At 52.5% G+C, this 24,913-nt stretch overlaps 13 protein-coding genes across 13 annotated transcripts; 7 read left to right on the forward strand and 6 right to left on the reverse strand.

The window, feature by feature from the left end:
- Window positions 1-303: 303 nt before the first annotated feature.
- Window positions 304-1,590, forward strand: CKM354_001177500 (uncharacterized protein; the record flags this gene model as incomplete). The annotated part of the gene is made up of 1 exon (XM_044807277.1): window positions 304-1,590. The coding sequence occupies one exon, from the start codon at window positions 304-306 to the stop codon at window positions 1,588-1,590; it is 1,287 nt and encodes a 428-aa protein (XP_044663212.1).
- A 219-nt stretch (window positions 1,591-1,809) lies between these two features.
- Window positions 1,810-2,726, forward strand: CKM354_001177600 (uncharacterized protein; the record flags this gene model as incomplete). The annotated part of the gene is made up of 2 exons (XM_044807278.1): window positions 1,810-1,957; window positions 2,011-2,726. 2 exons carry the CDS (start codon window positions 1,810-1,812, stop codon window positions 2,724-2,726), a joined length of 864 nt encoding a protein of 287 aa, XP_044663213.1.
- A 395-nt stretch (window positions 2,727-3,121) lies between these two features.
- CKM354_001177700 (uncharacterized protein) lies at window positions 3,122-5,832 on the forward strand (the record flags this gene model as incomplete). The annotated part of the gene is made up of 2 exons (XM_044807279.1): window positions 3,122-3,576; window positions 3,627-5,832. 2 exons carry the CDS (start codon window positions 3,122-3,124, stop codon window positions 5,830-5,832), a joined length of 2,661 nt encoding a protein of 886 aa, XP_044663214.1.
- Window positions 5,833-6,054: 222 nt separating this feature from the next.
- On the forward strand, window positions 6,055-6,812 carry CKM354_001177800 (uncharacterized protein; the record flags this gene model as incomplete). The annotated part of the gene is made up of 3 exons (XM_044807280.1): window positions 6,055-6,089; window positions 6,144-6,438; window positions 6,498-6,812. 3 exons carry the CDS (start codon window positions 6,055-6,057, stop codon window positions 6,810-6,812), a joined length of 645 nt encoding a protein of 214 aa, XP_044663215.1.
- Window positions 6,813-7,097: 285 nt separating this feature from the next.
- On the reverse strand, window positions 7,098-7,527 carry CKM354_001177900 (uncharacterized protein; the record flags this gene model as incomplete). Its single annotated transcript, XM_044807281.1, has 2 exons — window positions 7,098-7,373; window positions 7,432-7,527. 2 exons carry the CDS (start codon window positions 7,525-7,527, stop codon window positions 7,098-7,100), a joined length of 372 nt encoding a protein of 123 aa, XP_044663216.1.
- A 1,717-nt stretch (window positions 7,528-9,244) lies between these two features.
- Window positions 9,245-10,933, forward strand: CKM354_001178000 (uncharacterized protein; the record flags this gene model as incomplete). Its single annotated transcript, XM_044807282.1, has 2 exons — window positions 9,245-9,402; window positions 9,451-10,933. The coding sequence occupies 2 exons, from the start codon at window positions 9,245-9,247 to the stop codon at window positions 10,931-10,933; spliced, it is 1,641 nt and encodes a 546-aa protein (XP_044663217.1).
- A 343-nt stretch (window positions 10,934-11,276) lies between these two features.
- On the reverse strand, window positions 11,277-12,122 carry CKM354_001178100 (uncharacterized protein; the record flags this gene model as incomplete). The annotated part of the gene is made up of 2 exons (XM_044807283.1): window positions 11,277-11,916; window positions 11,968-12,122. The coding sequence occupies 2 exons, from the start codon at window positions 12,120-12,122 to the stop codon at window positions 11,277-11,279; spliced, it is 795 nt and encodes a 264-aa protein (XP_044663218.1).
- Window positions 12,123-12,887: 765 nt separating this feature from the next.
- CKM354_001178200 (uncharacterized protein) lies at window positions 12,888-13,499 on the reverse strand (the record flags this gene model as incomplete). The annotated part of the gene is made up of 2 exons (XM_044807284.1): window positions 12,888-13,290; window positions 13,345-13,499. 2 exons carry the CDS (start codon window positions 13,497-13,499, stop codon window positions 12,888-12,890), a joined length of 558 nt encoding a protein of 185 aa, XP_044663219.1.
- A 276-nt stretch (window positions 13,500-13,775) lies between these two features.
- CKM354_001178300 (uncharacterized protein) lies at window positions 13,776-16,271 on the reverse strand (the record flags this gene model as incomplete). The annotated part of the gene is made up of 2 exons (XM_044807285.1): window positions 13,776-15,965; window positions 16,047-16,271. 2 exons carry the CDS (start codon window positions 16,269-16,271, stop codon window positions 13,776-13,778), a joined length of 2,415 nt encoding a protein of 804 aa, XP_044663220.1.
- A 503-nt stretch (window positions 16,272-16,774) lies between these two features.
- Window positions 16,775-17,355, reverse strand: CKM354_001178400 (uncharacterized protein; the record flags this gene model as incomplete). The annotated part of the gene is made up of 2 exons (XM_044807286.1): window positions 16,775-17,115; window positions 17,166-17,355. 2 exons carry the CDS (start codon window positions 17,353-17,355, stop codon window positions 16,775-16,777), a joined length of 531 nt encoding a protein of 176 aa, XP_044663221.1.
- A 1,412-nt stretch (window positions 17,356-18,767) lies between these two features.
- Window positions 18,768-20,622, forward strand: CKM354_001178500 (uncharacterized protein; the record flags this gene model as incomplete). Its single annotated transcript, XM_044807287.1, has 4 exons — window positions 18,768-19,001; window positions 19,093-20,459; window positions 20,515-20,536; window positions 20,587-20,622. The coding sequence occupies 4 exons, from the start codon at window positions 18,768-18,770 to the stop codon at window positions 20,620-20,622; spliced, it is 1,659 nt and encodes a 552-aa protein (XP_044663222.1).
- A 1,078-nt stretch (window positions 20,623-21,700) lies between these two features.
- CKM354_001178600 (uncharacterized protein) lies at window positions 21,701-22,853 on the forward strand (the record flags this gene model as incomplete). The annotated part of the gene is made up of 2 exons (XM_044807288.1): window positions 21,701-22,109; window positions 22,189-22,853. 2 exons carry the CDS (start codon window positions 21,701-21,703, stop codon window positions 22,851-22,853), a joined length of 1,074 nt encoding a protein of 357 aa, XP_044663223.1.
- A 388-nt stretch (window positions 22,854-23,241) lies between these two features.
- CKM354_001178700 (uncharacterized protein) lies at window positions 23,242-24,800 on the reverse strand (the record flags this gene model as incomplete). Its single annotated transcript, XM_044807289.1, has 4 exons — window positions 23,242-24,288; window positions 24,344-24,451; window positions 24,504-24,653; window positions 24,717-24,800. The coding sequence occupies 4 exons, from the start codon at window positions 24,798-24,800 to the stop codon at window positions 23,242-23,244; spliced, it is 1,389 nt and encodes a 462-aa protein (XP_044663224.1).
- Window positions 24,801-24,913: the final 113 nt, after the last annotated feature.

The raw sequence follows: 24,913 nt of genomic DNA on the forward strand, positions 1-24,913 counted from the left end.
TCAGTGCGCTTGTCCAGCACATGCTGTACTCAGCCCTATCGCCCTCATCCCTCACGTTGGTTCCTGGTTTCTACTGAGCATACTGTTGGCGTCCAGGAACCAGTTACCGTCTTACTCAACCAGACATGGTTTGGACGGATCGGATCGATGCGCCTCCTTGCGGCATTGTCAGGGACGACTCTGCTCAAACTCAATGTGGTCGACATCGGTCTCGTGATGAGCTCAGCGTGATACCGATCAACCCGTCTGACTTATACAATGGACGCGTCGACATAGGCTCGCGAGCCTGCGACATGGCCTGCGATGCTCAAACCGCTCACTACTCCGGCATGGCGCATCTGCGTGATCTTCAGTGTCATTACTGCCGGTCTCCTGGTTTTCGCTTCCATAGCTAGACTGTCCGGACCATTCCTGGGGTTTCCGAGCGGGCTTCCTACCTTCTACAGTGCACCTGAAAAGCATCGTCTCTCATCTTTGGCGCTGAACAAAGTCTTACAAGATGCCTCGCCCATCTTCGGACACGCCTCGAGTCTATTATTACCCAACACCGTGGAGCCGGCGACAGCCACGTGGATGAAAGCGTACCACGACGAGACGAGAATTGTGCACCTGAACTTGCCCGGAGCACATGATGCTGCCACCTGGAATTACAGCCGTGCTACACAAAAGGCGCTGAAATATGTCAACGACCTTGCGCACATCTCGGCTGTGGACCCGGCCAATTACAAATGCCAATCCAGGTCGCTTTCACAAATGCTCAACGCTGGAATCCGTGTGTTTGACCTTCGGTACGCGTTCGATGTGACGAGGACGACATTGGTCTTTTGGCATGGCAATGCTCTGCAGTCTGAAACTGCAACCGTGGAAGACGTGATGTACGCGTTCTATGCTTGGCTAGATCTCCATCCCACCGAGGCAATATTCCTATCCTTTCAGCATGAGGGTGGGGGCGACGACATGCAGACGCAGATTTCTCTGTATGAGACTCTAAGCTCTCCCGCTGCGAAGCGGTATATCGTGCAAGCAAAGGGAGAGCTGGGCACTCTTGCGCAAGCCAGAGGCAAGATCACTCTCCTCAAACGCTTCGATCTTGACCTTGTTCAGAAGCAGTACGAGAGTGCTCTTCCAGGATTGCACTTCTCACCCAAGAAATGGACTGTCAATGGCGCAGACATTGAGCTCGTGTACAACGAGACTACGGAGGAAACGGCATACATCCAGGACTATTTCTATCCGATGGCTGAAGTTGGCTCCCCAGCCACAACTACTATCGGCATGAAGATGAATGCTACAGAGGCTCATATCCAACGAGCAGCCTCAGACTACCACCCTGACAGTCTGTTTTGGGGCTTTGCATCAAGCACGAACACCGGCAATAAGCCTCCTGACACTCCTGAAATTCAGGCGCTCGGCAATGGCACTCTGACGCCAGATGGAGGGGTAAACCAACAGCTTATTCCTATTCTCAAAAGCATGAGGGGCAGAAGGCTGGGCATTATGACGTTCGACTTCTTCGAGGAGCCGGAAGACCTGGTGTCACTGTACTTGAATTTACTGAGTCCAGAAGAGGCATTGAACTATGGAGCATGAGCTGCGAAGCTATTTGGAATGTAGATATAAGCCAGCAGATGTTCATGTTTCACTATTCACGTGCATTTCACTTTCCCTGCGTTGGCACGCAGCTCTGTTGGGCGGGCCATTGACCCGTGGCTTGGCGCATGCGGCATGTGAAAGTGAATCCTGCGGCTTTGAGTCCGTCGCGACACACGACACGCGACTTCTTTGACCTCTACCAACATCGTCGCTAACATGTTTTCACAGTTCCAGGCCAGCTACCAGCGCATAGACGCGAGCTTACAGAAGCTCACCGACTCCATCGCAGCCTACAATCCCTCCCTCGCTGCGGCAGATGAGCTTGTTGCGGCAGATGAAGCAGTGAAGCAGAACTTGGACGACTGTAGGCTTGCACCGCAGCATGAATACTATCAGGACACTAAATCGTGAGCGCAGTGGTCAGACATCAGCAGAACCACCTCCGAATCCAGGAGCTCCGCGCGACGACAGAGTCGCTCGACGAGACGATTAAAACCACGCTCCGCCTGCTCGCCGAAGCGCGCAAAGACATCGCCTCGATTCCTGCTATCGACACGAGACCGAAAGACCGGAAACCACAGATTGACATTCACGAACTTCTGACATATGCGAAATACATTGCGCCGACTACCGTACCACCCACATACCGCAAACCGCTCAAAGACGATGCGCAGGCGCAGTCGAAGTCAACAGACCTGATCTCTGCCGCAGCAGCCGAGACAACAGGCGACAATACTGCTCAGATCTCTAACGGCCTCTCCACGCCTCAAGCAGAAGACCAAAATCCAGCCTTCAACAAAGCCGAAGGCAACGTTGGCCACAAGTCTCTGCAAGAGCAGGATCTGGCATGGCTGAATCCGGACCTCGACGCGGACTTCCAGCCTTGGCCGAACCAATATGTCATGAATAGAGGAGCGCTGGCAGATGTTCAAAAGATGGTAGAGCGGGGAGAAGATCCGAAGATGAAGTTGAGTAAAGAGGAGCAGGAGATTGAGGATCAAAGGCGGGCGAAGGAGGAGGAGGAAGCGAAGGCGCGAAAGGCGGAGGAGGAGAGAAGGGCGAAAGAGATGTTTGGCGGACATGTGCAGAGGAGAGGAACGGTTGTCGAGGGTTTCAATCCGGATGACCTGTAGGTTTACATGCTCTGGTCTAGCATACCCTTGGTGATGAGGCATATTCGGGAGGACTGCATTGGAGTGTAGCTGCCGATCTGACGATTCTCGAGACGCCTGCGTTGACAGCCTCGTGCGAGGCACTACAGCATACACAGAGGGAAATTCAGTGGCAAGAGCAAGCAACAACTTGGTATTCACGAACATCGCATGCCTGCGATCTGCACACATACCATTTCGGGAGCTCGCATTCGCGATGGGCCAGAGCTGCAGATTCATACCGCATAGAGCACAGCTGAGCTACCGCCACACCCGTCCCCAAGGCCACGCCAAGGCAGGGCTGAGTGACTAACAACCTCCAACTATCCGAGAGTACTATTCTTGTTCTTCATGATGTGCCAAAGTAGTGCCGCACTATGGATCCGCTGTCCATTGCAGTCGCCGTGTCGAGTCTCGCTATCGCGACTGCCCGCGTGAGCAATTCAATTCACGACATAGCAGGCAAAGCCAACCGAGCGAATACTACGTTGACCGCAATATCTGCAGAATGCGCCATCATCTCTTCTACCCTCGGCCAGGTCGAACATCTCGTGAAAGCAGACCCGACCGCGTTCTCGAGCAAGCTGACAGATGCAGCACACAACGACGCGGGTGTACCTTCTTTAGGAGACAATCTTCGCAATGCGCTGGAGAGCTGCGATGTCACTATTGTGGCTCTATCCGATACAGTGGATAGATGCGGTGCGAAGACCGGACGTACTCTGCTAGGGAAAGCAAAGTTTCTGTGGAATGAAGCAGAGCTTGCAGAGAGGCTGCAAACGCTGCGAGGATTGAATCAAGCTCTTACTGGGCTACTGTCAGCTATCCAGGCGTATGCGGTCTCTTTGCTGTCTTGAGAATATCGCTGACAACGTGATTCAGCGACTCACTGACCAACGTGCGCCGTATCCTGAGCGACAATACGGCAGCTCTCGAGACTATGGTGAGGAGATCCCGTACATACCGCAAGAAGTATGTTCCGAGCATTCTCACTGGTGCTGAAGTCACTCTGTTCGAGTTCGACGATCAAGTCGTGGACAGTCCGGCTTACCGCAGAGCCTTTAATTCCTTCCAAGCGTCGACGGGTTCTCGCACTCTTGTGAATGATAACGAGACACGCCGAGAAGATGCCTCTTTTGTTGTGGTAGACCACCACAAGCCCGAGAAGAAGACAGAATCTCAGAGTCCATCTTCTGTGCCCGCTTCACTACCGGTCCGAGAAGTTGCCACACCACAGACTGCGCCGGATCTCTCGAATCCAGATCAGAAAGCACTAAGTGAGAAGCTGTTCGCTGCTGTGCGCGATGTCAAGATCGACCAGGTCAAGTCACTGTGCTCACAAGGAGCTGACATATCCGCGCGAAATGCCCAGGGCTTCCAACCACTACATCTGGCTGCAAACAACGGCAGTCTAGAGGTGGTCAAAGCGCTAGTATCGTATGGTGCAAACATAGAGGCTACCACGAACGACAATGATGGGATGGTACCACTGCATCTCGCATGCAGAGAGCAGAAGACTCCAGTCGCGCTGTATCTCATTCGCACAGCTGGAGCGAATATACATGTGCAAGACAAGCACGGGAACTGGCCGCTGAATCGGGCCGCTATCAAGGGCGATTTGCAGGTCATCAAAGCACTTCTGGCAGCTGGAGCTGACCTGGAGTGTGTTGGGTATCTTGGCTGGCACCCACTGCATCATGCAGCTGGGAACTTGCATGTGATAGCGACGCAGCTACTGCTGAGCAAAGGAGCCGACATAGCAGCGGAAGCAGAGAACGGAGACAGCCCATTGCACGTCGCGGCAGAATTCAACGCTGCTGCTGTTGCCGATCTGCTAATTTCTCGAGGCGCGGAACTGGATGCCATCAATCATGCTGGCGATCAACCTCTTCACAAAGCGGTCTTCAAGGGCATGACAGTCACCATCGATCTATTGCTTAACAAAGGCGCAGATATCGAGGCCTTCGAGAGCAAGGGCGGCACCGCACTACATGTCGCCGCTGAACAAGGCACCACTGCGGCAGCTGAATTGTTGTTGGCTCGAGGTGCCCGTATAGATGCCATAAACAAGTCGAGCAACCAGCCTCTAAACGTAGCGGTAGCCTTCGGACACTTTGCGATCGCGCAAGCCATGATAGCGAAGGGCGCCGACATCGAAGCCAGAGGAGCCGGCGGATGGAGTGCGATACATCAAGCAGCCCGCAACAACAGACCCGAAATACTGAAATACATAATCTCCAAAGGCGCCGTCCTGGACCCTCGAGCTGACGAGGGCGATAAGCCGATCCATCTAGCGCTCCGCTGGCATCACTTACCCTGCGTGAAAGTCCTCGTCGAAGCCGGAGCCGACATCGAAGCCAAAGGTCAATACAACCAAGCACCTCTGCACATCGCGGCCGAGATCTCCAACACCTTGACAGTCGAATACCTGGTTAGCAAGGGCGCGAGCATCACATCCTATATGGACAATGATCAACCTCTCCACCGCTCCGCACGAGTCGACAAAGCCGAAAACGCCCGCATCCTCATCCGCGCCGGCGCAAACCCTACCGCAGTGAACAAAGTCGACGTCCAACCTATGCACCTCGCTGCAGGTCTTGGACACATCAACGTCGTCAAACTCCTCCTCGAATACGGCGTCCCGATCGATATCGAAGATATTCCCGTCCCTTCCACGTCCGATTCTCCACAACCCCCTCTCGTCCGCTGCGCAGGAAACGGTCATCCGAAATGTTTAGAGTTCATGTTGTCGCAAAAATGTAACATCGAACTCGCATCAGCGAATGGTGATACGGCGTTAATTGTTGCGTGCTGGAATATGAAGGCTGAATGTGTGAAACTTATGTTGAAGGCGAGGGCAAATGTGAATTCGAAGAGTGATAATGGGTATTCGCCGATGCATTGTGCGGTTAAGAAGGGAAGTGTGGAGATTGCGAGGTTGTTGTTGGAGACGGGGAGGTGCGATTTGGGCTTGAGGAATGCGGATGGGAAGACGGCGGTGGAGTATGCGGAGAGTGAGGGGAAGGGAGAGATTGGGGAGTTGTTGAAGGGGTGGAAGGGGACTGGAGTGGGATTGATTGACTTGTGAGTTGGTGATGTGAAAGGTGCCGAGTTGAGCAGGCAAGAGCGAGACGCGGCTTCCGTTCCTGAACGTGACTTCCTGCACGCGACTTCCGCGTTCTGAACGCGGAGCAGCGCATTCAGGCAGCAAGAACCACGAGCTCGCTGTTGGCTTTCTCGCTGCAACTTCATCTGATCAGCCTCCGCGGACACGACAGTCGACAAGTACTCATTTGACCCAGTCAACAAGATGGCCGATGAAGCAGTGACAGCGACGATGGAAAGGTAAACACTTCTGAAGCACCTCCCGCATCTTAAGCCCTCGCTGACCACTTGCAGCCTGTTCCACAACGATGAGTTCGCCGACGTAACTGTGTGTGCTGGAGACGCCAAGTTCAAGTTGCACAAGAGTGTCCTTTGCACCGCATCTCCTTGGTTCCGCGCTGCCTGCACCAGAGATTTCAAGGAGTCCGAAAGCGCCGTGATTGAACTACCCGAAAGCGCTGCCGAGGTCAAAGGTCTGCTGCTCTGGCTCTACGGTCTGACTGGCAGGATGGGAGGAGAGCTGTTCGCCGAAGAAGACTCCGGGACGCGCATCAGACTTGCTATCCGCCTCCATATGATTGGCGATAAGGTACGAAGACGATTTAGTGCTCGGTCGTGGAGAGCAGCTCCTAATAATTGTGCTCATAGTATAACTGTTCAGCACTCTCGGAACACATGACGCAACGTTTGAGAGGGGAGCTCCGTTTTGCCGATGATCTGGACGTGAAAGAGATGGTCGACGTGTCAGTATGGGCATACTCGCAGACTGAGGGGCACATTGGAGAACGGATTCATGGACTGCTCGCGAAGGCAACTGCCACACACTTGCATACTCTCGTCGCCAATGACGCCTTATGGCAGCGAGTGACTTCATGTTCGCCATACGCACGCGATGTGATGCGCTGCATCGCTTGTTCTCGAGGCTTCCCTCAGCTGAGCAACATTCTCGCCAAGTCAGATTGACGAGCGCTTCATGACTCGAAGGAACAGATAGTGGAGACTTGAAGTCTTGCAACAGGCTTCCACCAACAGGCGGTGGCAAATGATGAAGCTGATCCTGAAGCTCGCACGACATTGGCGGAAGACAGAGACGAGGTCTTCTTGAGTCACCTCTTACACATGTCAATGATTCGATACCATATGCATAGAAGCCCGCATTGCAGATTGCTGGGGTTCTCCAGCTAGCTTCGGTTCATTCAGAATCGATGGTACCACTAGTCTCCAACCCCTCGCATTCTGTTGCTCTCACTACTCCATCTTCTTTCCCAAATCCAAATAACCCTGCCGATACGTCATAAGACCATCTCCCGAGCGCTCATAATACTCAACCTGAACAGGCTCTCTCCACGTCGGCTCACTCTTCGGCCACAGCGTCTTGTAGTAGTCTTTTGTGAACTGTTCCTTCTCGAACCATTCACGGTCTTTGGACCACACTTCGATGAAGCGAAAAGTTCCGGGATCCTTGGGATCTTCGAAGAGGTCGAAGAAGATTTGTTCTGGCTCGGCGGCTGTCGCTGCCCATACCTGGATGAGAGTTCAGTGTTGACCCAAAGGAGAGGAGCTTTGGAGGAAGAGATCGTACTGGTCTGTGAGCTTCTTTCCATTCCTCAATTCTGTCGGGCTTGATCTTCATTGTTACGAAGAGAGTCAGTTGTTTTCCTGAGCCTGAGGAGGACATGTTTTCTGGCTATTCGAAATCACGACGTGCGGGATGATTTCGAGACTTGATGTCGTGATTCAGAGAGGACTTGGAGGAGAAAAATCTGGACCTAAGCTGCTTTTGCTTTCACTGCTTCACTGATGGCGTCTAGCAAACTATTGACCCTCGCAGGCCGAAGTCTATCGACGTTTCGGGCTTGGTACGTGTAAGCTCGGTCCGAGCACTAGGAGAGGTGAGAACGGCGTGCTTTACGCCATCTTCCTAGTTATTTCAAAGCTGCGGAATGCCATGAATATGCTCTGTACTCACACAGGAAGTCATTTGAGAACGTATGTTGGATGAGGAGAAGCGATGGAGGTGATATGAGCGAGACAGAACGGGAAATGCCATTCAGCGTGGACAGAAACGGAAATGCCGACATCCACGCCCCCCAGTGCCACGAGTCGAACTTTCCTCTGCCGAAAACACGACAACACCTCCTCATCCGCTGGAGTACGACGCTGAAATCCACTGCTCTGGATCAAAAAACGACATGCTGGCTGCTCACATGATTGTTCAAGAGGAGCCTTCGGGGTGCGCACCGTGGCGTGCTTGGCGAGCCGTTTTGAGAGAGATACTCGTGTGCTTGTTAGGGCTGCAGGCATGCATCATGAACTAACTCTGCAGCTTGCAAACTCTGGCTCGCGGGGCCTATGATGAGAACAAGTTCTGAAGCTTGCTGAGTGAAGACTTGTTCACACATCGGCTGGCGGCCCTGCTCCCAGTCCAGCCTGGCCGCCGCCGGTATCGCTGCTTGATGAGACGGAGATCTGGCGCGCTGAACGAACCAGCACTTTGAGTCCATTGGCACATAATCCACTGGCTTACAACAATATGCGATTTCTATGATGCAAAGTCAGTGTATCAGTCCTCCTCGCACAGTCCTGGACGTCATGCAGTCAAGAGAAGCAATGTTCTGAGTCATGACTTGCAAGCTATGATCTAGGTGCGGTATTTCTCAGATGCATACTGAATCTCGTTGATGGCTCTACCATCAGTTTTCATCGATGCTGCGAACTCCAGCACAATGCTCTGCTTGTCACCCAGCAAGCGGGGCCTGCGGAGGTGGAAAGCGGCCGAGCTCATGAATATGCAGCGGCTCTTCTCAGTCCCGATCTGAGCATAAGGTATGTCCTGACACTTCGATGTCGAACTTAGGTAGTGCATGTCTACTCGAAGGGACGTCAAACGCTTGTTCAGAATTCCCAAATTCGCACTGCAGTGATCATCCACGATCTACGCATCGCATCTTTTATCTTCACACCATCGCACAGTGATCTCGATGTCAAGCAACAGCAGCGAGATCAGATAGCGCAATAATCCTTGTCCAGGCACCCTAGTCGAAAGTAAAACACGACAACACATTATGCGGCATTAACCTTTTGGAGCTGCCGGACTCGGGCCCACGACCGGCCGATAGCTTGAGGTACCCACGGCAATTGGCCACTTCAGCAATAGATGATAGGCTAGTCACTTCGCTTTGCAACCCCGAGGTTCGAGAAGCATATGCCATCGCTTGGAGATGTGAGGAGTAACTAGCTCGATAGGTTGCATACAAAACTCTTCTGCATCTTGATACCCTAGTACGACACAATCATCCCTGCCTCAGTGCCTCGTAAGCACCAAACATTCTTGATTTCAAGCAGAGGCGCTTTCTTACGACTTCCTGCGATACAAGTGTCACAAGGCGTTCAAAATGGGCAGTATCGAAAGGCCAGCAGTACAGCCAGAGTATGATGTGCTCGTCATTGGTTGTGGTTTGAGCGGTATCTATACCCTGTATCGAATGCAGCAGCTGGGAATAAAAGTTAAAGCTTTGGACGAGGCCACGGGCGAAGGTGGTACATGGCACTGGTGAGTGAGGGAGCAGTATCTCCTCGTACACACCTGACTTTCGTTCAGGAACCGCTACCCGGGTTGTCGTTTTGACTCAGAGAGTGTCAGCTATGGCTTCTCATTTTCAAAAGAAGTACTGGACGAGTGGAACTGGACAGAGACCTTTGCACCTCAGCCAGAGACACTGAAATATGCACAGTACTTAACAGAGAAGTTTGACCTCCGGCAATACATGCAATTTAGCACCAAAGTCCTGTCTGCTCATTGGCAGCAGGACAATCGAACATGGCTCTTGACCGACAGCCACGGCCTGACATACACCTCTCGCTTCCTCATCACAGCAATGGGTATCGTCAGCGCCCCAACACTACCACTGATTCCAGGCGTCGACCAATTCAGAGGCCCAGCATTCCATCCCTCCCGCTGGCCAGCAGACGGAAATCAACAACTCATAGGAAAACGTGTTGGAATCATCGGAACGGGCGCAACAGGAATTCAAATTATCCAAACAATCGTAAAACCCGACTTCGACCTCAAATCCCTCACGGTCTTTCAGCGTACACCAAACTGGTCCGCTCCCCTCCGCAACGAACCCATCTCCCCAGAGGAAATGGCAGAGTACAGAAGAAAATACCCTGAGATCTTCGAACGCTGCTCAAATTCCTGGTCCGGTTTCATTCATATGTCCGACACTCGCAAAACGCTCGAAGTCCCCGAAGAAGAACGGCACGCGATTTGGGAAGACTTGTACTCCAAACCCGGCTTTGGAAAATGGCTAGGGAATTTCGCTGATATCAGTTTCGATCGCGAAGCGAATGCGGCTTATAGTGCTTGGATCGCCAACAAAATCCGTCAAAGAGTCAACGATCCCAAAATCGCAGAGAAACTGCTTCCGAAGAACCATGGATTGGGAACGAGACGTTTACCGCTCGAGACGAATTATTTCGAAGCATATAATGACCCACGAGTGCGATTGGTTGATATTGCGAATGAGGAGCCTATTGAAAAGATTACGGAGACAGGGATTCAATTGAAGACTGGAGAGAATATTGAAGTTGATGTGTTGATTTATGCTACGGGGTTCGATGCCGTGACAGGACCCTTTACGAGTATGGATATCCGAGGAGTTGATGGATTGAGAATTCAAGATGCTTGGGAGAACGGTGTGAGGACTTATTTGGGATTGTTCATCAAAGGCTTTCCGAATATGAATACTGTTTTGGGACCTCATCAGGCGTTTGGTAATATTCCGAGGTCGATTGAGTTTGCTGTGAATTGGGTAGGGGATTTTATTAAGTTTTGTTTTGAGAAGGGGGTTACGTATGCGGAGGCGAAGGAGGAGAAGGTGCAGGAGTGGACGGAGCATGTGCATGAGTGTTCGAAGGGAAGTTTGGTGCTGGAGGTGGATTCTTGGATGAGTGGTGTTAATCGGAATGTTCCTGGCAAGACTAAGAGGACGATTGTGAGATATGCTGGGTCGGGACCCGGCTATAGGCAGAGGTGTACGGAGGTCAAGGACCGAGAGTACACTGATCTGAGATTAGAATAGATGGGCATGATAGAGTCCGCGGAAGAAGGACGACACGCAGTATCCGAAATGTATTTGTGCACTACACAGCAGTTGGAGATCATCTCCTTCCTTCGTGCTTTCTCATCATGACTGGCGTCTCATCGATAGTCTGCACTTGTCGAACCGCCGCTGAGTCAATGCTGCGAGCTTCTTGTTGATTTGGACTTGGCGTGGAACAGTCAGGAGTCAACATTTCTAATGCGAGTGGTGCATGTGCTGTAAGTTGTCGATGGGGCGGTATATGTTCTCGCAATGCGTTAGTCCACACCGACTTGTGATATAAGACCAAGACTTACCGCTTACCCTACTGCCAGCTCAATTGTCAGGACGACGCCAGTCTGGTCAATAGCTTGCTGGAGAAGAGCTCGTCTCCTCCTATGCCTGCGGCTTCGTAGAAGTCCACGGATTCTCGTTGTCCTTGCCAGTGCAATGAAGTCACAATCTTGATCCTGAAGATTTCGTCTGCAACACCCACACCATGCAACCCCAATGTTTTGAGGACCGCCTGATGGGTGGTCGGTCCGGCCAACCTGAGACCAAAAGCACTGCCCAAGATGACCGCTAAAACCTCGCGAGCAGGTCTGTCTGCCCAGAGCTCGAGTACAATGCTCTTGATCAGTGCCACGTTTGAGCCAATGGAGTGCAACCATTCGACCAGATCCCTTGATCGGGCTTTCAGGTGCGTGGACCATCTGTGCGACCGATATCCAAATTCTGGAGGACCATAGATGCTGATGTTGTACTTGAATGTGTTGGCGCCGCATAGCATCGATCTCGTCTCCTGGTGGACCGTCCGACTCGCGCAGAGCAGTGCTGCCTGACCTCGGGATCTGATCGCCTTGTCTATGATGACGGGCTCGTCGTCTGCTCTGTAGAGTGCCATCTCGTAGATCGTGTTTCGCAACTCTGGAGGCAACGACATGAAACCACCACCTTCCAGAGTCTCGCGCATCTCCGTCTGTCTGTGACGCGCCTTCAGTAGGTGTAGAATTTGGTGAGGCCAAAACACGTACTGTTGCAATATGCCAAGCTGTAATTGCATACCACAATCATCGAGGAGCTTCTCGAGCGTCTGTGTCTTCATGTATGGAAACCTTGTCCTTAGCTGAATGGCAGTGAAATCGCGTACGCTCTTCGCAAGCTCGTCCACTTCGGCGGAGAAAGGCATCTTTGAGGGCTGCAGATGTTAGAGGAGGCGAATTGGCTGTGATTGTGATTGCGTCTGCCCTCGAGGGCGACACACAGGCTACAGCGAGTCTTGCATCAAAGAAAATGAGCTAATGACATATGGTAGGTCGAAGTTCGGGATGGAGAGGAACGCTTGCATCAAGGTGGTGTCTAGTTAGCTTTGTGCGACAGTCCATTGCGGCTCCACTTTGAGCCGTTTCAGCACTTCACTTCACTCCATCCAACGTAAATTCAGCATGCACCGTGCAAGTAGAGGCCAATGTAGTTTTGCTAGTGATATCCCATAATATGGCGCATAACTACTGCTATCAGAGTCTTCCATGAAAGTCTCCCAAGCTGCAGAAGTCCATTTACTCGAAGAAAGTCACGCCAGCAATGGCAAGTTCTTGAACCCAGCTCCTTTGGGCCCGCTTCTCGAGCTCATGCCACTGTGACTTGCAGGGATTGTCGCCTGCTTGGAATGTGTGCCTCCTCAATGCTCAATTTGAGCCAAGCTCCACACACACCGCTGGGCTCAGACTTCCCTGCTTTGAAGTCGATCTAAGAACCCGTCCGAGAACAAATGATCATCATTCACGCCTGCAGCTTCAAACAGTTCCTTTGGTGGCTGTGCGCTTTTCCGCTGCGGACGTTTCGGGAGATATTGCATTGTGAATGCACTGGAAGCCGGCCCTTCACCAAGCAGACCAATGGACTTGAGCACTGCTTCACGCACAGTCAAGCCATTGATGTCCTTAAAGTACCATCAGCACAGGATATCCGACAAGGCACCCCTCGGAGTACGATTGGTGGTCAATTCAAGCGAGATGCATTTGACAAGACATGCACTGGACCCGATTTTTGACAGCCACTCACGGACGCGTTGTGGACAGTCCCTGTCCCACTTCAATTCCGAGAATGGGGATGGCCAGTAGAGCGGATCACCAACGTGAAATCTGAAGGTGTTGATGCCATACCAGATAGTACGAGCTTCGTCGTAGATCTGCCGGCTCACGCAGAGCAATGCTGAGTGACGACGGACAAGAGCCTTTTGGGAGACATCGACATCATCTTCGACCCGTAGTGTCATTTCGTAAATTGTGTTGCGCAGCTCTGCAGACAGCGACATGAAGCTCGTACGTGCTTGTGCCGCTCGAATCACTTGCTCTCTGCATTCATGGTTATAATCTTGGAGAAGATCGTCATACTGTTGAACCACTCACTGTCCGGCAAGGCGCAACCTGAGGTCCGCTGTGGTGTCTTCCATCACCCTCTCAAGGGCTTCAGTCTTCAGGTATGGGAATTGCTTTCTGACGGCCGCCTGTGCAAATCCTAGGATGGACTTAGTGACCTCGTCGACTTCATCTGAGAACGACATCTTGACGTTCTGCGCAAGCTGGAAAAGCTGTAACGTGTAGATGGTCTGAAAGTGCTCTTTGTCGCCAACGTGGCAGGTGAAGTGTCAGATGAGAGTCCCAACGGTAGCTCGCGGGGTGGCATATGTTGCGGAGGACCGTGACAAGGAGCTTTTGCGTTCGAGGAAGGCACCAGCTTTCGCGACTGACCGGTGGTTGTGGAAGTCGCGACGCGTCGCATCGCGTACCGACTTCACGCCTAGATCACAATGTGTCTGCGACTCCCAAGCAGAAATTGATCACCAGTACCGGTACCGGACGAAGACAGGGCTCGTGACCACCTTGTCGCCGCTCCACTCCCGGGCAACAAAATACACAGCTCTTTCCTCTCCTGCATTGCCCTCAAACTCAACGTCACCACTCACTTCGAGCGGCAGCTGAAGATCTGGCACATGCTCAGCAGAGACGAAGAGCTCAGCTCCTCCTTCAATCTCAATACGCCTCCCACCAGGACGAAGAAGCTCCTCAACATCGGCCGTGAAGCTGAAAGTTGGCTGTGGCTTGTGAGGATTGCCGGCAAGCGCATCACCAACTTTGACATATCCGCCAATGCTACCAGAGACCGCGACAGAGTTCGGCAAGTTGTTCGAGAAGGATATGTGCACTCCGTCGGTGTCACCGCTGGTTCGGCTGGCGAAAAGGACCGACTGCGATTCATCCTGTTTGATCTCGTCTTCAGCATTGTATCTCAGGCCACCAAATGGTGTCGCTTCTTTGATCGTCACGTCGCCATCGAGGTCGATTCGTCCATCCCAGACAGCTTCCCGGTAGCGATCGTAGAGTCTCGCACCTCCCCATGAGACCCGCAATATGGTCCGATCTTTGCCCGACTCCTGCCACAGGTCACGCTGCCAGATCTGACCCGTTGCATCAAACGCCTCGATGGAAGAGAAGCCTTCGATCCCCAAGAACTCGTAGCGTAATTTCACTTTTCCAGAAACCTCAATCTCATCGCCCTGAACCTGTCCCGCATCCGTAGTTACAAGCCCCACCAACCGCGGCCCCGTAGTAGCGAAAGTATGCCTCGCACGCAGAGCATTCGCAGTGGACTGTCGATCCAAAGAAGAGGCCAGAATACCCGTCAAACCACCTTTAGTACCAAACACCGCAGTACCAGGTACACCTCCACCACATCTTCCTCGATGCTCATCCGAGTTGGCACAAACTCCAAGCTTCCAGCCTCTTCGTACAGCATCTTGTAATAACCATTCGAAATGTCCCCAAGCGCTTCCGATCTCGACAAGTCGCTCCAGTTTCGGATGATGCCAGGCCAGATTACAGCGTCGTCCTCCTACATGAGGGATCAAAAGGTGGTCTTCGCTATCAGCCGCATATGTCGCGTAGACCTCGTCGAGCGGCCATGCTCCAGGAACAACGTCCGCAGGCCCATCCTCAGACCATTCGAATGAACGGGCTACGTTTCCATGCTTGTCAAATGGGAACTGTGGCGGATGGGCGTCGGGCTCCGCGAGGAAGACGACGTTGTGATCGCCGCCAGCAGCTGAGTTGCCGCACCATTCAGTGCCAGGGAAGAGTACAAATGAGCCGTGCTTGTTGAGTGTCTTGATCAATGCTAGTGTCGAATCCCATTTTTGCTTGGTGATTTGGAAGTCGTTGGCAGTGTAGCCAAGAACGTCAAGGCCAGCGATGTCCCGGCCGTAAGTGAAGTTGTAGGTCGAATCTTCTGTGCCTACTGTGTCATCCGAGTGGACATGGAGGTCACCAAAGAGGATCCTAGGTACGTTCAGTGACTGAGAAGCAGTTATGGGCGTTCTACTCGTCAGTAGAACCTCTCCGTTACTTCCCCGTGCTTCCGCTTCAATAGTGTATCGTCCATCACGAGGCAACGTGAGATCCTCAAAAATGACATTACTCCATCCAGCATCCGGCACGTTCGCACTCCGCCTCAACACAACATCCTTCCCATCTCTCACAACCAACTCAAACTTCATCCCCTCCACATCCCTCGTCACATTCCCCCAAACATCCTCCACATGCACATGCACCTTAAACCCCACCCCCGGCCTCACCAATCTCGAACTCACAACCACCAACTTGCTCGGCTCTCCCGCAGCAATTTCCCACTCAAGATCCGGCCGAATAGGCGCAAACCTCGAAGTCCCCACAGGATCGATATAAAATCTCCACTTGAATTGACTTTCAACAAAAGTCTGAACTCGGGTTCCTTTACCTCCAAATCGTCTGTCGCCTAAGCGAATGAGGATCTTGTCTCCGGGGTTGAGGTAGCCATCGACAATGTCGACAATGATGGCTTTTTGGAATGGGCGTTCGTGGCCTTTTTGGTCGAAGCGGATGTTGAGGGATTGGACTGTTGCTGGAGTTTGGTTTGGGTGGAGGGCTCGTGGGACATATTCTGCTGAGATGAAGTTTGGTTTTGTGCGGTCTGAGGTTTGGAAGAGGGCCCAGTCCTGTTGATATTTAGCATGAGATACCTCCCGGATGTCTGAAGACTCTTTTGACTCGATGAGATGACGAGTGATCAAACTTACAGAGTAGAACTTGAAGGTCGCCTTGATCCATGCACCATCTGCCAAACCAGAAGCTCCGACTTCATATGTTAGTAGTATTTCTGACCATTGCCCTGCAGTTAGTTTTGTGGCGTTGCTTTTGACAGTTCCGAGGAATGGCAGTGTCTTGGTATATTCATAGAGGCCTTCTGGGGCATGGTATGGACCTATGATGTCGGCGCGCTCGGACGCGGATAGTTGCTTCATGATAACTTCTTCCACTTTTCTGCTGTGCTTAGAAGATGTTGAACTTGAGCTTGCTGAGATCCATGTGATTAAGTCTTCTCGTCGTAACCTCGGCGATATGCGTTCGAGCTATCACGCCATCGTGGTTCGTAAGACGAACAGTGTGTGCTCTAATGTGATGCGAGAAGATTGCGAGGCATCGAAAGTGTTGCTATCCCTTGTCAACACGCAAACCGAGAAGGATTAAAGTACGCAATTCTTCTGCTTCACTCGATCGTAGCAGCACTCTGTTATCAGTATCGCTTCGGCACATCCCCAGCCGATAGGTACCGATCCCATGCTGGTACAGAAACATGTGTTTGCCTCACAGCCACCATCTCTCTTCAAAAGACAGCTGAGACCTTAACCTGCACGATCACTCGCGCAGCCATGAAGGATTACGTGCTCGTTCATATCAGCTATTGTCATAGAATATGCTATTCATCAAGTCATGCGCTCATCAAGGACAACCCTCCTGCAAGCGGTTATTGCACCGCCGCGTGATCCTGTGCACCAACACGCGCATCCTCCAAGCTGTCTTGTCCCCAAGTTGTCGAAGGACTTGGTCTCCGACTGTCATCGTCTGCGATGCTCGAATTTGGTGACGTCTCAGGTGAGACAATATAAAGGTTGTCGTACCCTCCCAATATCAGGCGACTCCAATACGCCATCGCAGGTATTTTGACTGAGGCGAGATTTGAATCGTAGTTTGGCGTGTTGCGGTATTCGACCTGCTCGTTCGGCAGGAAGAGATCGTGACGCTTCACTTCGACGTATGACGATAATCGAGGAATTTCCTTCTTTGTGACGCGGAAGTTCTCATCTTCTGTAGGGAAGTGTTAGAATGTGAAGAGCTGCTGTTCGAACACTACTTACTGTCTAACCAAGCACACAGGTCCTTTTGCGACGAGGTTTGCAGTCCGCCGCGATACTTGTACAGCAAGATCGGACTCGTGTCTTCCTCGTCCAGGTCGTATCGGGAGGCACTAGTGGAAGTGCTGCTATGCGTTGAATCTGTCAATCCTGTCGCGTTTCTCGTTGCGCCGGTGTCTATTTGCGTCGCCATGATGGTGTGCGTGACCTGTTTACTGGCGGCCTCCAGGCACGAGTTGAGAGAGTGAGTCACGAAAGAAGACCCGAAGGCTACGAGTTTAGGAGAGTCTTTGTGTTGTTTGCTGGGCGTCTTGTGGCCAACAGACCGACTGCCTGAGACAGATTGCGAAAGTGGTGGTAGAATCGAGAAAACGGGCGTGCGCCTCTTGCGCTATGTAGCGACTCGCTTTTCGGCGTCAGGCGAAGAGTCAGGCCAGCAGCAAGGTACGGCCGGTGTGCGTTGATGATCGAGACTGGCCGGACGTCGCTGCCGTGCGCACCTGATGTGTCGTGTTCGGGGAGGAACGCGCCTTCGTCATTTGAACTTGGCAACAGCACAGGCCACCGAGCGAATGCTGCGCCACACGACCTTCCGATCGCTTCTCACACATGATTTTGTGCTACGCGACACCCTCTTCTGATTGCACCCCATGGCCTACTGTCCGAAGTACCCGAGTAACGCGACGACGATGCGATTTGTGCCTCTGACCGCGATCGGCAGTCAGGCCTGAGTCACCGACATTGCTAAGAATGCTCACACCTTTGTGCTCGGAGGATCAGGAGGATCAGGCACAGCCCGCCTGCCGCATTCTGGTCGCACCGACAGTGCACTGTGAAACGGGCGCCCGCTCGCTTGGGAGAATCGCATTCGCTTTGGACCGCCATGCTGCAGATGCGGGTTACTGTACTGCATGCAGCAGCCCTTTCTGCCTGAGCCACACCCGCTATACCGCGCGGAGAATAGAACGAATCCTACGGCGCGGGTCGTGGAAGATCTCCCATGGAGCCGTCACGAGGCTGAAGGTGAGTGTGCCTGTGGGGACCTCTGTCCTCGCTCGCGCATGTTTGCTCGACTTGTCCTCTGTAGGAAAGTCTCAATAAATCGCTCGTGTCTTGCATAGCGTCCTAGCGTAGCATTTGCAATCCCAGACTGCTACGACTTCACTCACACCCACAGTGCAGAAGCCAGATCACAAGACCAGAAGAATCAAGAAGGGCGGCCTTATTTGAAAGAAGCACCCGGCACCTCCTACATTCCGAGACCTCGACTTTCATGTGACTTTCCCATCGGACCTGTGTGCCAAACTACTGCGCGTCACTTTCGACACGATCGTTCTCCCAGCTAACATATTCAAAACCCACCGCGCTCGCAAGTAGCACAGCCCACCGCCCTTCACTCGACCACCGAATCCCAGCGATACACATACACCTAGAAAGAGCCAGGCAGCCATCGCTTAGTCAATTCAATACCAGCTTCGCGTCAGCTTTCCCAGCCCATTGGAATAGAAGCGCAGCTGTCGACAGAGGTCCATTGCCCATAGTGGCGTCGACAAAGTGGATGCTATACCGTTGAAGCCGTGGGACTTCCTGCGGTCTACGCCCGCTATGGATCACAGTACATCATCACTGTCGGTGGCGGCTGCAGGTGGAAATGGGTCGCAAACGAGAGGCTCGTCGCGAGCACCGAGTGTCCCGAGGAGAGAAGAGACGGGAGACTCAGAAAAGGCAGGGAGGGTATGGGCACGAGGTGTCGGGGATCCGTGGGACCCTTGTATATTAACGTGCGATGGGGGTGGCATACGCGGATACAGCAGCTTGCTTATCCTCAAGGCATTGATGGTGAGTGACCATCCCCTCACAGGTGCCCGTGCGCATCTGCACATCAAGTGGACAATAATTTAACAGAAAGAGATACTGACGATATCTGCAGCACGAGATTTGGATATGGGAACAGTACTACGATGGACACTCGACAGTAAAGATACGGACAGACAGTCCAACAGAAATGCGCACCGACAGCCCGACATCCTTTCGCGAAACGAACGACCTCGAACAAGCGCAGTCGGGAGCCGCACGAGGGCGACGGGGCTCGCACGACCAGTCAAGCAAAGATTCGTATCAAACAGCACAATCTCATGGCGTCGATATTGATCTCCCCGAGAGCAAGAGCGCGCCACAAAGAGCTGCGACAGCAATAGCCCAAGACGAGCTCACCAGTGACCTGTCAGCGAAAAAAGCCATCTCCGAGGAAGAACTTCTCCCATGTCACTACTTCGACTTCATGTATGGAACATCGACCGGGGGCTTGATCGCGACTATCCTCGGCCGACTACGCATGTCAGTGACTGAAGCCCTCGAGCTATATCGCAAAGTGGGAAACGACCTTTTCGGCACGAAACGCAGCTCGATACCTCTGAGGACTAAATATCACCATGAGCCGCTTGAGCAGGCAGTGAGAGATATCGTGAGTAGTCGTTGCCATGAGCACGAGAATTGCGACGGAAATGATATTCATCCTTGGGAGCAAAATTCAGTCGATGCTATGGGCAAGCCTGTCCCATTCGATGTTGATAAGCCTCGCGTCTGCCAATCATGCTGCCTAGCAGCCACCCACAACGAAAACATCAATGAAGCTTACCTCCTGCGATCGTATCCCCAATTCTACGGAGAGTCTACACCGAACTGGATTACTCGATACAACGAAGGAGCGGATGCGATACCCATATGGCAAGTGACCCGCGCCACATCCGCCGCACCATTCTACTTCCAAATGGTCAAAGCTATAGTCGACGACATTGGTGTCGAGCGCGAAGTCCACTTCAAAGACGGCGGCATCCGAGAAAACAATCCCAGTGCAGCAGCATTGAGCGAATTCCACGCGTTGTATGAGGGCAAAGCCAAGCAGCCAGCGCTCATGCTCAGTGTCGGCACAGGACGACCAAACCAAGCACGAGACGGCTTCGCTACCAATTGGCCTTCTTGGTTCGGCCGCATGAAAGTCGTCAATGATTTCATGGAGAAGCGAGCAGTCTTACAGAATTTACTGATCAAGTACACGGAAGGTGAACGCCAACATCAGCATATGCGCGAGTACGCTCAAGGCGAGCATACTTGGTACAAGCGCTTGAATGTCTCGCACGGTCTGGAAAATATGCCACTGGACTCTTGGGATCGTGGGCTGTGGACGGATCCCAAGACCGGAGAAGAGCGCACCGTGCCAGGCGGAGCAAGCTTGACGATGATGGAAGAGGTGACGGAGGAGTATCTGAGCCGGCCGTACGACAAGAATATCGACACGTATGCACCACCGAGCACGATGTTGAGGCAGGCCGCGCAGAAGTTGGTTCTGCAGCGCCGCGCGAGAGAGGAACTTGGTGGGCCCAGATGGGATACTTTCGTGGGAAGAGGACTTCATTGACGCAAGGTGGAGGCGACTCATGTCAATGGACGTGCGGGTTGAGACGTGACTCGGATATATTCTCGATCTACAGGCCGAGCGAAATGCAGACTGGTACTGCGATAGCTCCGGGCTGCCAGAGACCGATTGCGAGGATGCAGCCTCGCTATTAACAGGCCTGCGGTGTCTGCGCGAAGAACAGGCCTCGAGGTTTCAGACCCGAGTGATATTACGGAATACCAAGCAAGATACAGAGGATCGAAGGCCAAACACGTCCTGGTACCGGGCCAGACTCCAACTGATGAGCTTGGAGAGGAGATACAGACTACAGCACGGCCTGAACACGAGCTCGAGGGCTAATAGGACAGGAGCAGGCTGTTCACAAAGAAAGACGTAATGGATATGAGAAGACATTGTCAAAATAAGCGGGCTGCATGTAAATATATCGATGTCTAGCCCATACCAAGACCTTGTGAACACAAGCTTCGGTAGCTCGTTGATGGTCTTCAAAATGACCTGACCGTTAGCAATTATCATATCGAATCCAACATGAATTTTATGCTTGAGTGTGCCGTGGCAGAGATCCGGCTGTAGGCGCTCCACTTCCATCACATGCCTAGCCGTCTATGAAAGGTGCCGGAGACCGGCTCGAGCTCTTCGTAGCTCTCTGCCAAGCGTACGTCAGAGAGCGGAAGGGCATGTGAAAAGCATAACCTCGTCTAGCTGAGTTACTGCATTCAAGCTCACTTTGCCCATGTGAGCCGGTCATATGGACCGAAGTGAAGAATAGGTCATGCATAAAGTAGCAAGAGCAGTCGGACGAGTCTCGGCGGCACGGCGAAACGGGCTTTGTCGCGATTCAGGAACGTGTGAACCTTGTTGACCTCGGCACAAAGTTGAGCTCCCAAGCAAATGCACGCTATCCGGCTAGCAACAGCGACGTGTGCCTAGCTACGAACCAAGTAGAAATATCTTGAGTGCGCGTTCTGCCTCCTCTTTGATAAGCGAGTGCGTAGGTTCAGATCCTGCTCAGCGTTGTTGGTGCCATTGTTCCTTCTACCACTTCCACAGCTACACACCACCGAGCAGACGACCTGTTAGCGGCATCCCGATACCGGACACTTCGCTGGCGTAGCCCAGTATGACTTCTTCCACGGCAGACAATGTCAAGGAGTCTGCAAAGGATAAAGCTGCCGAGTTGAAGCAAAGAATACCATCCGCCGATCAGATCAAGGACACGGCACAACAAACACTCCAAGATGCCAAACAGGCAGTTCCCACATCGAAGGAGGAGCTCAAAGAGATTGCAGAGGAGACAGGGAAACGTGCATACCAGAGCTTGCGGGATCTGATAGCAGGAGGCGTGGGAGGAGTCTGTGCAGTTGTTGTTGGACACCCCTTCGACTTGGTCAAGGTGCGGTTACAAACAGCTGAGAAGGGCGTCTACAATGGAGCAATGGACGTGGTACGAAAGACAATTGCACGAGAAGGTCCCGTACGAGGACTCTACGCCGGTGTCTCTGCACCACTCGTAGGTGTAACACCCATGTGTAAGTTTCACTCCTCATCTTCTACCAACCCACACGACAACTGAAAGCAACATATCCTAACTTTTGCTCCCCACCACAGTCGCCGTAAACTTCTGGGCCTACGGCGTAGGCAAACAACTCGTCGACCGCTTCTCCACAGTTGAAAACGGCCAATACTCCGTCGGCCAAGTCTGCGCCGCAGGTTTCTTCTCCGCCATCCCCATGACAGCCATCACCGCGCCCTTCGAACGCGTAAAAATCATCCTCCAAATCCAAGGTCAAAAAGAGCTCAAACCAGGCGAGAAACCGCGCTACAGCGGCGGCGGAGACGTCGTCAGACAATTATACAAAGAAGGTGGAATTCGCTCAGTCTACCGCGGTAGCGTCATGACTCTCGCACGCGATGGACCAGGTTCAGCAGCATATTTCGCGACGTATGAGATTTTGAAGAGGAATTTGACGCCCAAGGATCCGGTTACGGGTAAGCCTGGGCAGATGAGTTTGACGGCTATTATGGCTGCCGGTGGAGCGGCGGGTGTGGCCATGTGGACGGCTGTGTTCCCTGTTGATACGATCAAGTCGAAGTTACAGAGTGCGGATAAGGCGCAGACGATTACGGCGTGCGTGAAGGAGATTTATGGGAAAGGTGGTGTGAAGGCTTTCTTCCCTGGATTGGGTCCTGCCATGGCGAGAGCGGTGCCTGCGAATGCGGCGACGTTTTTGGGCGTGGAGTTGGCGCATGTGGCTATGAACAAGGTTTTCTAGAAAAGAGACGCACGATGAGGGAGTGGGCGTGGTTGGCATGAAGAATGGGTCTGGGAGGATGGCTTGCGTTTGCTACGCGTGGCTCGACGCCTCTTCTTCACGCGAGATGGGAAAGGATCGAAGCAAAATCTTCTTGTGTGACACAGCGTCAACGTGGCCGAGGCGATTGTCCGCCGTTCCGGTCGGCAAGCAACGGCATTTGTCCTCATCTGCAGCTATGCGCAACATGCGATAGATCAATGCCAGGGACGAAAGATGAATCATAGACTCTGGCGTGGAAATGGCTTGGTACGTGATAGAGAAGAAATGAATGCACGAGATGAAGCGGGAATCTTTCATTCCTCGACGTTTGAACCATTTCTTTTTTGTTTCATTGCATTCAATCATGTCATCGTTTCGCTGCCGCGTACTGTCGCCCACTTTCGCTCCTGTTACCGTTGTCCTTGCTGATCTCATCACCGTCATTATTAACGTCCATCCTGACCACTATTGACTCCGTTCGAGACTGTCTGTCTCGCATAATCTGCCCTTGTCTGCTCAACCGCTCATTCGCATAGCATTCAAACTCATCCGGCGTCGTGACAACCGGCGAAGGAGACCGGGATCTCATCACCGCATCGTATCGCATCATATCGTCTGTCCCTGGCCTTCTTGAGACTCTGCGCTCATACGCACTCTCGTCCAGTATAACAGGCGGAGGATATTGCACACCATGTACGCCAGATTCCAGCGGTCTCAACTCTTGATATACCCGTCCATTATGATCCTCAGTCAAAGCCTGAGAATTTTTATGAAAGGACTCTCCTGTCCCAGTTGCATAGTGCGAAACTCCGCTCCCAAAAGACCTCTTTAAGGTATCGCGGACGTATCTTCGGAAGAAAGCTCGGAGAGAGGGTGCGCAAGCGCACATGATAGCCAATTGACATTCGACTATCGACCATGCGAAGAAAGTGTGTCCGACCCAAGTTGAGTCCATTGTTGTTCGGATTTTCCAGAGATAATATGTCCGAGCGACTCCCGCTCCAGTGGCGACTAATCCGAGTGCGAATGTCAAGTTCAAGACGATCTTTTGGCGGAAGGAGATGGCGAGGTTGTAGTGGTTGAGTAGTAGGCAGGGTACAGCGACTGCGATGAGATCGCTGATGACGCTGAGAACGCCGGCCCAGACGGCGACTTTTGTCGTTGCGATGCAGGTATATTCCTTTTTGTAGGTAGGGCTGAAAGCATTCCAGATCGCGTCCGTGGGCCGGCATGCTAAGATGTAGGCGAGGAGGACGCCAACGCCATAGCAGCACGTGAAGATGAAAGCGGCTCGGAGTGTCCAAACCCATCGGCGGTCGAGCGTCTCTTTTATCATGCGGCGGTGGAACAGGAGGATCGAGAGTTTGGTGCAAACGGTCGCTGCTACGAAGAGGACTTGAGCTATCCAGCCAGTCTGAAGTCCGGTCAGCATTGCGCACCATAGTCATGGGCATTGTCCAGTAACATACCAAAGCTGCAGGGACCGCCCAATCGATCTTGTTGTCCCAAGCATGTCTATCGAGACCATATTCTGTTGTGAGTATCCAAGTCGCCACAGTCATGCCAATGGCGAATAACTAGTGGCGGATTAGAAAGATCTGTTGTATCTTGACCATCTCGTATACTTACGTATCCGAGGAAGACGAGCACATCGTCGAGGCCAAATGTTCCAGCCAATTTCCTTGCTCTTAGGTAGAACCTCCCCGATAGCATGATCGTCACTGCTATTTGCCATACTAGCAGGAAAGCAGGCATCCATGTTCGTCGCACAGGATTGATCTAGAGTATCAGAACAATGGTTAGTGTCTGTCCCGGAAGAGTGTGAAGGATGAAATTGCTTACATAGTTAGCAGCAGGCCATTTGGAAATCTCTTCGAGGTCAATGTCTTTGAAGCCGCCCCCAGAGAGAGTTATTTCAGCGACCATATCGAGTGACGATCGAGCTCACGAAGTGTAGAGACAAGTACAAAAGTCAGTCGAAGGCGTCGATCGAAGGACTTGCTCACTCTTCAAGCCTCATTAAGTCGACGAGTAAGCAA

This window comes from Cercospora kikuchii, assembly GCF_019650295.1.
Source record: "Cercospora kikuchii DNA, contig_00008, whole genome shotgun sequence".
NCBI classification, from domain to species: domain Eukaryota; kingdom Fungi; phylum Ascomycota; class Dothideomycetes; order Mycosphaerellales; family Mycosphaerellaceae; genus Cercospora; species Cercospora kikuchii.